Genomic DNA, 14,531 nt, shown 5'->3' on the forward strand with positions numbered 1-14,531 from the left:
GTTTCTAGGGGTATTTCCTTGTGCTAGGAAAGTCTGCCTTGGTGCTGTGAATAGGTGCTGGTCCTAATGGTGGAAAAGAGAAAGAGACTGACTGTTACTGCAAGTCTGAGGTCTTTTAGCCTGAGAAATGAATGCAAGGGGTGAGTAGCTGTGGGCATGTAGAGGGTTATGGTATTGTAACTGAATGCTTGAGCCAATTCTGGCAAGAAATGGCTTTCTGTTCTGAGCTGCTGCAATAAACTCTTTCTGGTTGATCTACGAAGCCTGGTTATTGAATTAGCTAGAGGCACGGCATCACAATGCAAATAGCACCAACTGCTGGTGATGGAAAGGTAAGCATTAGTTTTAATACATCAAACAGAAGTGGGAAGAGGCATACCTGGTGAATGCTTGAGCTGGCATTTGCATCTGAACCCAGTCAAGTTCCAAAACCACAGATGAACAACAAAGGTAAGCATGCAAACGCACTCTTTCAGATCATGAACTTTTTTTTTGGGGGGGGGGGGAGTGTTGCAGGGGCTGATACTCCAGTTGCAGAATTGGAGAGTGGGCATACATAAGCCTGAACTACTTGTGTTCCTAGAACAGCAGCGGTATGTACAGAAATCAACAGAGAACTGTTTTTCATGCCTTACATATTAGCAGCTACATTTGTGTCAAAATGCTGTTGGAGGCGCAGACTCAGTGACACCAAATTAGGTAAATTAGTACTTAATACCCCAGAGGAGAGGTTCAGAATTCAAAATGACCTTAACAGATTGAAAAGCTCAGCCAAAACTAACAAAATAATTTCAGCAGGGAGAAATGTAGAATGCTACTCTTAGGTAGTAAAAATGAAATGTACAGAAATAGGATGGGTGACACCTGGCTTGATGGCAGTACATGCAAAAGGGATCTAGCGCTTTGGGGACCCACAGGCTGAACATGGATCAGCAGTGTGGTGTGGCAGCTAAGAAAGCCAATGCAAATTCAGGCTGCATCAATTGGAGTGTCTAGATCAAGGGCAGTAAAAGTATCACTATTCTGCTTTGGTCAGACCTCACCTGGAATATTGTGTCCAGTTCTGGCACCAAAATGAAAAAGGGATATTGACCACTAGGAGTATGTCCAGAGGAGTGTGACAACATGACACATACTGAAAAAAGTGCAAGGCAGTAGGAAAAAAGAGAGACCATATTACCGATGGATTGGTTCATTTAAGGAAGCCATGGCTCCTGATCTTGGTCATGGTATGTCAATGTTGACTGCACAGCAAATAACAACAATGCAAGGACAAACCATATATATATGTGTGTGTGTATATATATATATATACACACACACACACACATATATATATATACACACACACACACACACACACAATATTGTAGTCGAGGAAAAGAAAGACTGTTTTCTCCTGCACAGTAGTCCAGAAGTTCCTTTTGATGTCTTTTCACTTGGAAAGGTGGACCTGGAGAGAACATATCCATCAAATCCATGGATAGTCAAATTTGCATAAGTCAAAGCCACAACTGCAGAGGGCCGACGATATGCAATTCTATCCAAACATCTGGGTCCTCCAAGACAATGACAGCCATAGTGGGGGGAAAAATAATTACTTCGTCACAACACTATCAGCTCCAATACAACAGTCTATCAGTTCTCTGTCACTTGTTGAGAAAGGTGTGCCATTCAACTGTCCAGAGGCCTAAGTCAGAGTGTTGTGATTAAAAGGAGGCAGGTATGATGTCCTCTGTTCACCTGGAGTCACCTGGCTCTCAGTGATGTTCTGTCATCCTGAACTGGCTGCCAGCTAACATTCCACACCCAGGTAGTGAGTGCAACCACAGAAGGGCTCTTACTGCTCCACCTTCAGTTTGGCAGGCCAAGAATGCACTCGCTAATCCCTCCGCTTCCTGGAAATACAATATGAAACCTGTAAGGTGGGGTTGCCGTGACAATTTTCTTTGCTGGTTTCTTCCTTCTTTTGAGTCTTCGATTGCAATGTGGGGCCTGAAGATAAATGCCAGGAAAGCTGTGAAGACCCATGGCTGTTGCAGCATGGATTGTTCTTTTGCTCCTCATTGATCTTTCCATTCAGCAAGGCAAGTCTCTGGTTTTTCAAGTTGGCAAGGAAAGCTTGGCTACGTCTTTGAGGCATTTTCTTTCTTACCTTCCTGGTCACGAGTAGCACCCATTAAATAGTAAATAATAGTGATGGTGGTAATATAATACTGTAATACGGTCAGCCCTCTGTTTCCATGGATTACCATTTTATCTAAGGGACATCATTTGACTATGCCCTTGTATTTCATGGGACTTGAACATCATGGATTTTGGTATTTATGGGTGGGTCCTGGAACCAAACCCCAGTGGATACCAAAGGCCCACTGTAGTAGTAGTAGTAGTAGTAGTAGTAGTAGTAGTAGTAATAGTAGTAGTAGTAGTTGTTCTTGTTGTTATTTCAATTTAAAAATAATTGCATTATTTATTCCATTGTTTTATGTTCATCATCATAATTCTGGCTAAGAAATGGATCACAACATTATATTGTTGCTGATCCCCACTGTCCCAGCAATGTGATGAATGCAACTATAATCTGAAGAGGCAGGTAAGCTTTAAATGTCACCCTTTTTGCTAATCAGAAAGTCCTGATGCTTTAACCCTCCAAGCCCTAGTGCAATGTTTTCAGTTTTTGTCATGAGTAATATGAACACCATACTGATAAATATATTCATGCTGACCAGCCAGCAAAGTCTGAATAGCTGATCTTTCAAAAGCTGGGAGATTTGCTGCACCAGGTGGCACTTAATATAAGGAAGATCCCTTATTTGAGGGCCAGAAAGGTTTTTCCTTTTAAATAGATAAGAACAAGATGTCAAGAAATCCCATATTTTGATGGTGTGGGTCTTTCATACAGACAGAAACGTGTGCATCATATCATTATGAACATGGACTGTATATTGATTTTACAGTGAAACACATGCCCGGGTTAACTGAAATTAATACAACGGGGCCTCCACATTCACTGGGGTCAGGGGCTCAGGACCCCCATGAAAGTGGGAAAACCATAATAAACCCAGTATTTTTTTAACCTGAGAGAACACCTCTCTAGGAATTTCTATGTCCTCCCATGCAATTGTAAGGTCAGCATCTGCTGGAAGCTGACATCCTCCAGCACAAGCTCTGATGGATGTTGACCACAGAGTCACGCTGGAGGATCTAGAGATGCCGAAAAAGAATATATTAAGCAAATCTGTGAATAATCAAATCCACAAAAGTCAAAGCGGCAAATGTGGAGGGCCTACTGTACAGTGGGTCCTTGTTATCCACTGGGCTTTGGTTCCCCCCCATGGATAAAAAAATCCGTGGATGCTCAAGTCTCATTAAATACAATAGCATGGTAACATCACGTTCCTAATATAAAAGGGAAAATCAAGATTTGCTATTTGGAATTTGTATTTTTTTTAAAAAATATTTTCAAGCAGTGGATGCTTGAATCCGTGGAGAAAAAAATCCATGGATAAGGAGAGCCAACTGTACTTTCATTTTTTTATTTAGGCAGAACACTTTTTATTTAGGCAGACTTTTTAATAGCTACATCCTGCATGTCATGAATTTTGAGCATTCCTTACTGCTATTTCGAAAACCTTGCAACACTAGCTGTAATTATATTCTATCCAACCAGATACTCGGGAAGAACCGAGCCTCTGTGGGTAAAGAAACCCATTCCCCTGTTCTCAATCTGGTTTCTTTTCTTCTTGATTATTTAAGGAACATGCCTTCTCCCACCACAGAATGTAACTTTAATCTCTGAAAACTTTTACTCCTTCTTGACGTGGATCCCAGCTTCAGACTCGACCAACAATACTCAGTATGAGGTGGAAAGAAGTAGCGGGTATGTTGGTGCTTCCACCCAAGCTTTATTTCTGGAGATGAGGAACCTATGGATTCCAACTGTTGTTCAGTTCCAGCCGCCATTATTCATCATGCGCCCTGGCCATGTTGGTTAAGGCTTATGGGCAACGGAGTCCAACAAGTGATGGATAATGGAGTCCAACAGTGGAGTTCAACTGACAGATCACAGGTTCCTCAGAGTCTGTGTATCATGAGAAGGCAGGAAATTGTAGCTTCATGTGTTAAAGAATGTATTTTCACTGCAAGGAATAGCAATAGCAATAGCAAGTACATTTCTATACCGCTTATCAGTGCACTTAAGCACTCCCTAAGTGGTTTACAAAGTGTAAGCCAATTGCCCCCAACAATCTGGGTACTCATTTTAGTGACTTCCTCGGAAGGATACAAGCCTGAGTCAAGCTTGAGCCCTTTTGCTGGTATTGAACTCGCAACCTTATGGTTTGTGAATGAGCGGCTGCAGTGCAGGCATTTAACCACTGCCATCACCAGGGCACCAGGGCAGGGAAAAGAACAGGTACTTGTGAAATCCTTTGCCTTGGAAGCTCTGATATTGCATAAGGCAGGTGTAATATAGTTTGTATACTTGCATTGTAAGAGCCAGTGTGGTGTAGTGTTTTGAGTGATGGACTAATGATACCCTGAACTACAGGGAACTATAGGTGGGCAGAGCTGAGTGGGTCTGGTAGATGTAATTTTGAGCAGTTATGCCTGTAGGGAGATATTAGCTGCATTTATTTATTTATATATGCATGCAAACCAGAAAAATTCCAGTGCTCCAAGCAAACTCTGTCTTTAACGCTGTAAGCTCATAATTGAAACATACATACATATATATAGAGGGGGGGGGTGAATTTGTGCTTCAAGAAAGGCAAATGCATCCACTAGTCCCACCCTAACTACAGTCCTCCTAAAAAGCTAATTAAAGAATCACTCAAATAGACTTCATCACAGGATTATATCTTCTGTTCCTAAATCACAGATCTTTTCTTGACTGGGTCAAAGAGGCATCATGTAAAGGAAACAATGTGAAACAGGCCCAGAGGTGCCAACTTCATCTCTCAAAACTTACCAACAGTTTATTCAAATTCTATCAAGCCAGGGTGCGAGCGAAGGATGGATCCAGACTGTCTGAATGGGCGCGTTCAAAAGAACTGCAGTTGTACAAAGACAGTAAGTAAATCCAATTTGCAGACAATTTAAGAGAAGAACAGAGGCAGACCCTTAAGTGGACACCAGGATAAGCAAGGTGTATAACATGATGCCTTGTGCGGAGAAGGTAGATATGGAGCTTTTCGGACATCCAGGAAGAGTCAGTGGTTAGTGCTGGGAATTGGGATAGCCAAATTTTGTTCCTTGCTGGACCATTAAAATATTGCTGGGTAGCATCATCCAAGCATTCTTTCTTCAGCCTGACCTACCTCTCTATGATGTGCAACCAAAATGGAAAGGAAGAGAATTATGTACTGTATTTGATGCCTTGAGCTCACTGCAAAACGTAAGTCTGCAAAACTTACGCAGAGCAGTAGAAGACAGGAAAGCTAGGAGATGTCTTCTTATCCACAGGGTTGTCATGAGTTGAGGTTGACTCGAGGGCAGTTAACAACAACATCCTTTTATGTATGAAATTTAGTTGTTAATAGATTTTCTGCCCACCAGGGCTCCTAAAGTGGTGTTTAGTAAAATGTGTTAAATCATTCTTTAAAAAGAAATTCAAAACTATTTTAAAATCATGTTTAAAAACCAAAGGCTAAACAAAATATAATACCATTTTGATTGTCCAACAGAACCTTAACAACGACAGGACAGGACAGGACAGGGGACAGGATCCTAGAGATGGAGTTTCACTAGCAAAGTGATGCTACAGAAAAACTTCTAAATCGGTGCACTCACAAAAAACCAGATATTATATACACACACACACACTTAAAAACCATTAGTTGGCTGGTAACCAAGACCAGCCTGTTGTAGTGGCTTGAGTGTTGGGTTATGACTCTGAATACCAGGGTTTGAATTCCTGTTCAGCCAAGTAAAGCCATTGGGTGACCTTGCTCAGCTTCAGAAGAAGGCAAAGGCAAACCCCCTTAGAACAAATTCAGCCTAGAAAACCCCCTGAAAGGTTTGTTTTAGGGTTGCCATAAGTCATAAACAACTTCAAGGAACTGAACAACAGCAAAGCCATTCTGCACTAACAAGCTGTTGAACACAGTAGTATGATAAAACTCTTTTGTTGTTTTTCAAGCCACTGGGTATAAAATTACCAGAATGATTGGCAAGAAACTTTTGTGTCTCTCCATCTCTTCCTTTGTCACAGGTGTTGTTGGTCCCCTTAACCTGTTTCTGGTTGTAGCAGATGAGAATCTTACTGTGTCCGCCTCTTTGCCCCAAACTCCACTGAAAGAGAGCGACAGGAGAGTCATTATGTCCGTTCTGGAAGTCCTCATCATCCTTATTGAAGAAGGTGATGACAACACCAAGAAAGTAAGGGTGCATAAAGATAGCAATATAGCAATAGCAAGTATATTTCTATACCGCTTATCAGTGAACTAGCACTCCTAAGTGGTTTACAACCTGTAAGCCAATTGCTCCCAACAAGCTGGGTACTCATTTTACTGACCTATGAAAGGATGGAAGGCTGAGTGGACCTTGGAGCCCCCCTCTAGGATCAAACACACAACGTTGTGGCTGTCGGACTGGCATGTAACCACTCTGCCGTAAGGGCTCTTGGTGTAGATGTACTTGTATGTATGAACTGGTGAAAGATTGGTCTTTTTTTCTGCTTCAAAACTCACAAAACTTACCTTTTTGGACTACAGCTCCCAGATTTTTTCCACCCACCATTACATATTACCATATTACTCATGGATTTTACATGCAATCTAAGGATGTCCCTAGTGACTGTTTGCACAGCTGCTTTCTCTATAATATTGGTTTCTTGTTGTTTGCTGTTTCTAAACGCATGGGGCCATATTAGCTTCTAATCCTTTATCCCCTTAAGATAACTGCCAAACTCAGAATGAACCACACATTTGAGAATATGAAACCAAATGCAAACTACTGCATCAAAGCTACAGTGATCAGCCAACCAGGCAAGGAGGCTGTGCAGTGTATCAAGATGCCCAGGAGATCAGCAGGTAAGAGAAATGGGGGTGATAAGTGCTGTGGCTTGGTTTTATTATACTGAATTTGGTTTTTTAGAATTAATCCCATTTATATGCTGCCTGTCTTATAACAAACTCAAGGTAGCATACAGGAACCATGAATATAGGTCTCTCTACATCTCCACTTGGAAGCGAAGTGGGGTCAGTACTGGTTAGTATTTGGATGGGAGACTGCCAATGAGTGCCAGACAGTGTAGTTGTATTTCAGAGGAAGTAACTAGCAAAACTACCTCTTGAGTATTCCTTGCTTAAGAAAACCCAATGAAATTCATGGAATCGCCATAAGTCTACAGGTGATTTGAAAGCACACACAGAGACATATACACAGCAGAAATTTGGAACCTTTGGTTTCTCTGTGCAGGTTAAGGGTGACAGGAACTGGAATCCAGCAACACTTGAAAGACCACAGATTTCCCATCCCTGATAAAGTAATACACCTTGCTTTATAAAGAAGCAACGGCATACGACAAAAGTCTGCAATTGCCAATAGCAGAATATAATGCAGTTAACTGCAGAAAGATTTCTCTACACACACAACTATTTACTATTCATTGTTCTTAAACTTTTTCAGATAACTATCAGACACCTTTTGTTATAGCATCCATCATTCTGTTCGGGTTCATCCTGTTCGGTGTGGTTGGAGGGACCTTCCTTAAGCACTACCTGTACCCACGCTCTTCAGAAATGGACTTCCCAAAATCATTGGTGAGTGGAATGGTGACTGTTTTTGTTCCACCTTATTTGTTGGAATACCTGGGATTATTTTACCCTGGTTGACAGCTGTATGTAATACATGTTGTATAGGGCCAGCCCTACCAGTGACAAAAGCAGACAATCTCCTCAGATGGCACATGCAGGAAGATGGCAGCAATGTTTTGAAAAATATTGTTCTGTGCCAGGCTAACTTGCTGCCTACTGTCCTGGGCTACCTTGCCTCTTTCAGGTGTTGCAGAGCAATATTTCTGAACCTTTCTTCCTTCAAATTCTTTGAATTTCAACCCCCAGAAGCCATGACTATTGGCTGTGTTGAATAGGCCTTCTTGAAAGTTAAAGTCCAAAGTATTTGTGAGACCAATGTCTGAGAGCCACAGTTGTAGAGAATGCGCTTTCATCCCTAGTGCTGAAGAATTGGCTTCTGCACATGGAATGGTAAAGGGGAAGAGAGACATCTTGCTCATTGTTTCAGGCAACAAAAAGTCCTACGCCTATCTTGGTTTAGGCGATATTTCAAGGAGACTGTATGGATTTCTTCCAAAGACACTAGTAGCATGTGCACACAACAGATTTAAACCAGTTTCAGTCCTTCCTGAGAAAATGCATACAGCAGAAGAAAATTGCAATGAAAAGTATTGAGATTTGTTTCAGCAGGGAGAGGTGATTGACATTGGAGTCATGATTTGCTCATTGTCTACAGATGTTCCTGAAAGTGAATGGATCCACATTGAGATCTAGCCTTCACCTGGACAACGGTTCTGTCACTTCCCTCTCAATGTTGGTAGTATTGCCCTCCAGCAACAATGTACTGACAGAGCAGGAAAGATCCCAGATCCAGATGGATGCAGGTGGGTGCAGTGCCTGGGTTTACTGTGCCCATGGTTTCCATCAAGGCAGCATGGGAAATGAGGACTGTTCTCTGTTGTCAGCTGCTGTTGCAGAATCCTTCTCCTCAGGAGAGTCGCTGGGAGATGAATATCTAGCACAATGGAACTACAGAACTGCCTGGAAACTCTTCAAATCTTCTGAACCTCCATCTCCTGTAACAGCAGGACTTCCTCTTAATGGATTGTGGACAGCTTCCTGGGAAATGAAAAGTCAAATCAACAACAAAAGCAGACAGATGAGGTGGCCACCTTTATGCAGGACTGATATTCCTCTTGATTCCTTGAAACTCCAGTCTGATCCGGACATACAAAGTTTCACATATATTCCAAGTAGTTACGTTACAGTGGAAGACAGTGATGCCTACCCAGAGGTCCCCATCCAACAGGCCACTGAGTCCCAGGCCTATCAAGAACAGAGTGATTTGACCAAAGATAGAAAGCTTCCTGACAGCTCCCACCTGGAAGAAAGCAATAGAAATGGAATCAGTTTCTCTGGCTATGAATTTCGGCAGCCCATCCTTCCCTGTGAATTATAGTTCCAAAGTAATTAATAATTACTTTATTTCAAGGTAAAGTTAGGCCCCAAACAGACAGGCCAAAATAAAGCTGTTTCAGGTCACTTTGAGGTACTGTATGCTGTTTAAATGATGCAGGCATCCTAAGAGTCCGGAAGCTGGCTTTGGCATGGCTTCCGGACTCTTAGGACGCATGCATAATTTAAACAGCATACCTCAAAGTGACCTGAAGCAGCTTTATTTTGACGTATCTGTATGGGTCCTTAGCCACTTTTGAAAAAGCTGCTTTTCGGTGAAATTTGTGTCAAAAGAAATACTGCTGGTACAGTAGATGCACAGACCTATCACAAAGCGGCGCAGTGCTAAATAAAATTGCTCTGAGCAATTCATTTGCAGACTTAGGGGTTATTCAGATTCAGATTTGCATCATCGATTCCATCTTTATTTGAATGATTGCACATGTGAGCAACTGGACTTGCAGAGATGTGCATCAATGTGGGTCCATAGTGTGAATAACAAATCCAGAATGCATGATCGAGATGATTCACATCATCACAGTAAAAAACCCCGACATCTGAATAACCCCTTATGGAAAGCCAGCTTTGAAGAGAGGGGTCTTTCTGGCTTAAATAATTTGTACCAAAGGAGGGGGGTGTAAACTAAGTGCGAGGGAGTTTCATGGCTGTTGAGCCACTACTCAATAGACGGTATCTCTTGTGTTTGTCAGACTAAGTGATCTTATTGCTAGGCACATGAGCATAACCTCTAAAAATGCAGGCAAAATTATACAACTAGGAAAAATCCTTTAGATAACCTGTTCCCAAACTAGGGTTAAAGGCTAACATGCAAACATACTGTCCCTCACCCAGGCAGACTCTATGCAAAATTCAAAGAGCAGATGCAAGAAATGTTGCTCAGATCAGCCTTTCTCAACCTGGTACTGTCCAGATGTCCAGTAAGCCCAAGGATGTATACATGGCTCTCCTGCTGCCTACTTGTATCCTCTTTAAAACCTTGTGAGATAGGTAAAGCTATGAAAGACTTTCATGGCTCAAGAGGGACCTTCTATCAGACTTCTTCCTGTGCTCTTGGCTGCTTCTTTGATATCCCCTTTCTAGAAAAATTGCTTTTTTGAACTCTAACTCCCAGAATCCCTAAGCCAGCATGACCATGGATACTATCTTGTGACCGAAAGATTCTGAGCTGTAGTCAAAAAAGTAACTTTTTCGGGCTCTGGACTCTTTTGCCTTGTGGCAAACAGATTAGTAGGATGCCACTAAGAATTTTTCATCTGACAGCACCTGACATCTAGCAAATAGGAGCAAATTGAAAAGACAGAACAGGAATAGAGGTTGTTAAGTAAGCTTCTGAAAGCAATGATGGACATTGTAGGCCAAGATGGATGAGTGTTCAGTTTCATCCATCTCTCCTCCATCCCTCTGATGGGGAAGAGAATGCTGCAGAAGGGAAATGAATCTGTCAGCTGTGAAGGTGACAAATGAACTTCTAAGTGGATGAGGCGACTTCTTTGGAAAGATGCAGGTGGACTGACTGCTGCTCACTATTCTGCAACCAGAAGTGCCAGATAATAGTATCTCAGCTTTGGCATGCTATCACCATGAAGTGCATCATAAAATGTAAGGAATTAGTAGTAGTATTATTAGGTACAACTCCTGGAACTCCGCTGGTGATGCTGGCTGCAGAATTTTGGGAGTTGTATCCCCAGAAAATAACTTCCCATTTTCTAAAGCGGAAGTTGGCAGGTGAACTTTGTGGGCTTGAATATAGTACAGAGGATGGCCACAAGCAAGTGGGCTGTCAGCATTTCAGCATGTCTCTGCAGAGTGCAGTCAGTCATACATTTTCAAATCTTATTGGGGGCAATATGAAGGAATAGCTGGGCTGAACCCTGCAATAAGATTGTTTTCTCATTCAGTATATAAAAGCTGATGGGGTTGGTAGCGCAATGTATTGTTTACAAGTTGTGTTTATTTTTTTAAACAAAATAATGATCATGCTTTAATTTAATTATTTAAGTTAATTATGTTTCAAAGTTACTTTTTGGACTACAGCTCTCAGGCTTTACCAATGAGCATGGCTGTGATGGCTGGGGGATTCTGGGCGTTGTTCAAAAAAGTAAAAATGTTCAAGCTCTGTACCGTAAATTGATAGCATAGCAAACCAGCATTCTCACACTTACCCACTCAGATTGAAATAATTTCAACATATTGCATGGCATGGCTCCTTTGGTTGGCTCAAATACAGAAGACAGCTGGATTGGTAGTTTGTGCCTACTGTAATTAGTTTGTGCCTACAGGTGTGTGTGTGTGCACGCGTGCCACAGAAAGTGTCCTACGAATACATTTGAAGCATCAAGATAATTTTTGGAGTCCAAACAAGCTGTGTTTTAAGATTTTCCTCTGTAGTGTTCAAAAGTAACAGGGAGTTGCCATTGCTGTCCCCTGGCATGTGCCACCTGAGCTGGTCCTCTCACTCTGCCTAATCCTGAGTTGGTCACCTCACTTAGGCCTGTTTTAGCAGAGTGAAGCTGGGACTATCTGATAGGCATGTCTCACAGCTTTTTGTCTTGGGCACCCATAAGTATGATTTGACACCCTTTCGCCTTCTATTATCTCTTTGACCTCAGCAAAGGTTTAGCAGGAAATAAAGTGAAATCTATCACCAAAGCAGAGGTGTTTCCTGCTCAGTAGTTGTTGGTGGGGCTTTTCATGGGAAAAGTGGGTGGCAATCTTTGCAGAGAAATAACCTCTCAAAAGGAAATGCCAATTTGGATTTTATACACGAAAAGATTCCCATCTTTTGACCGTCAGTTCCATTCAGCCCGACCAAACTCATTGTGCCCTTCAATGAGGGCTTGACGTCATGACACTTCATTTCCCCTCCGGATTCTGTGGGCCAAAACAAACAGTGAAGTGCTCTCTGTGATCCAGTCCAAACATTTGTTAAGCACTCCCTGTTCAAGCAACGATAGAATGGGAGCATAAAGGGATAATGGTGCATGGGGATGACAGGCCCATAATCTGCACTTGCCTGTCTTGTCATTGTGATGGATGGGTGGCTTGGGTGATGAGAGTCACTTGCAAGATGATGATAACATATTGATCTTGAAGAGATAGATGGGTAGAAAGAGTATATAAGAGGGCTGTTTCTGCCTAAGCAATCTCAGGCCCCAGAAAGATTCTGATAGTTGGCCAAGCTGCAAAAAAGGGGAAAGAGTACCAATGGAAATGCATTCCAAGATATTGTGTGCCATTGTAGCCCTTTCAGCAGCCTGCTGCTTAGATGCCTATCCAGTTCATCCAGACATTGATGGCATGCAAGGTAAGAACCACCATTGATTATGATGCAAGGCAGACATTTGTGAGCCTTTGTGAGACAGCTGTCCATTTCCCCCTTACTATGAATATCTTCTTAAAATGTTATGACTGTATGTCTTTATGTAATTTCTTGAGTGATTGACTAGAAGAGTATCTGCTTTCCTCTGCATGGCACAACCCTCTTCATCCCCAGACAACATGGACATTTATAGCTTGTTGGGAATGATGGTGGGGTGGGCAACTGTGGAGGGGTCAGGGACCATTTTTCACCCCACACCTCTCACGGGACTTCCACAGTGTAACTGGATTTCACATTCAGCCACTTTCACATTTTTGTAATTGTTGTTCGAGTTTGGTCAATTTCTTTTGAGGATGTCATTGTACTGTGCATCTTGGGGGGTTGTGGGAGGAAAATTGCTGTGATTTGTAGTGGTCTGGGGCTATCATTGTTTGAAAATATCACTATTTTCTTAATTTGGGGTTGGGAAGTCTGCAAAGAAGGACCTTGTGTCCCCGACCCTGATTTATGGAGTGCACCATTTTGGGATAGACTCAAAATTTCCCTTGGACTCCTCTTGGAAAGAAAAATAGGTATTGTTTTTTTAGGATTAAAAAAAAAATTCTCATGTTATAATGATGGCATTGAGTTATCCCTCAGTTTTTTTCAACAGCTTGCAACATGTATTTTGTGCATTTTGGTTGTTCCAATAAATAATATTTTGGATGCTATTGTACTTTGTTCATGTTGTTGTCATTGTGTGCCATATTTATTTATTTAGAGTATTTATACCCCATTCTTCCGCCATAAAGGCTCCCAGAGAATTAGAAAGATCCCTGCCCTCAAGATTACAATCTAAGAAAGACATGATTCAAAATGAGTAGGAAATGGCAGTAAGGAAGAGGATAAGGTCCAGTTCTTCTTTCAATCCCAGGCCAGGATGGTAGCAATTAAGATGGAGAGAGGGCCTTTCATTTTCATCAAAGGTTCCAACTTGTGGCAACTATAAGGTGGAACCTATCACAGGATTTTCTGGGGTTGAGAGTGGGTGACTTACCCAAGGTCATGTTAGTCTGTAGAATCAGTATGTAGAGAGATCTTGTAGCACCTTTGAGACTCACTGAAAGAAAGTAGTTGGGAGCATGAGCTTTCATAACCTAAAGTCTGCTTCCTCAGATGCATATGGTGAAGTAGACTTTACCAAATGCATCAGAGGAAGTAGACTTTAGTCTACGAAAGCTCATGCTGCCAACTTCTTTCTTTCAGTTACGGTAGTCTCAAAGGTGCTACAAGGTTTCTTTACATACTGGCTCATTTGTGTACCAGTCTCTGTTTCTTGCATGGGACATAGATGCTTCATTCCCCATGTTTTGTTCAGATTTGATGCCTACAGATTTTAACCTGGCAGACAATACAGTGGGATTCATACCTGATGATGCACCTTCTACTGGAGTTCATCAGTCCCGGAATCTGAATTCAGCACCCTCTGCCTTGGAGGAAGGAATTAATCAGATCCAGAAAAGTGGCTGGTGGAATGGTTAGTGCAACTACAGCGTGTTGAATTTTCTCCTACCTATGTCTCTGGTTAGTTCATGTCTCTGGTTAGTTCTGCAGTTAGCTCATCCGCATTTGCAATTGCAAATGACCAAGCAGCAGGTCAAGAGAGCAAACCCAGGCTTGCTCTCACTCACCCTCTGCTTTTGTGTTTGTTGTGAAGGTTTTTCCAGATGTGTTTTTATCATTGCAGGAGGCAAGGAGTCATTTCAGGATGATGTTCCTGATAATCTGGTGAGTGTTCAAGGCATATTCTCCTTCTTTCATTGGGAAAAAATGGGATGGTCTTATGTGTGACACCCTTACTAAATCCTAAACCACTGTGTGTGTTACACCTCTACTTGAATACACACACACACACACACACACACACCTTAGCAATTTTTTTCAATTTTGTATAGCTCTATTAAGGACAGTGATGAGTACCATCAGGACAGGATGGTTTTTTGAGGAGGGATTGGGGCCTC

The 14,531-nt window shown here is 42.0% G+C and overlaps 1 protein-coding gene across 1 annotated transcript; it reads left to right on the top strand.

Annotated features, from left to right (window-relative positions):
- The first annotated feature begins 2,014 nt into the window (after positions 1-2,014).
- LOC149308872 (interferon alpha/beta receptor 1-like) lies at positions 2,015-9,262 on the top strand. The gene is made up of 7 exons (XM_089536605.1): positions 2,015-2,087; positions 3,757-3,880; positions 4,880-5,070; positions 6,212-6,378; positions 6,896-7,031; positions 7,630-7,763; positions 8,473-9,262. The coding sequence occupies exons 1-7, from the start codon at positions 2,030-2,032 to the stop codon at positions 9,193-9,195; spliced, it is 1,533 nt and encodes a 510-aa protein (XP_089392731.1). The 5' UTR covers positions 2,015-2,029; the 3' UTR covers positions 9,196-9,262.
- The last annotated feature ends 5,269 nt before the right edge of the window (positions 9,263-14,531 follow it).

Source organism: Sceloporus occidentalis, unplaced genomic scaffold (genome assembly GCF_023333645.1).
Source record: "Sceloporus occidentalis isolate IW3139 unplaced genomic scaffold, rSceOcc1.0.p SCAF_8, whole genome shotgun sequence".
In the NCBI taxonomy this organism is placed as follows: Eukaryota; Metazoa; Chordata; class Lepidosauria; order Squamata; family Phrynosomatidae; genus Sceloporus; species Sceloporus occidentalis.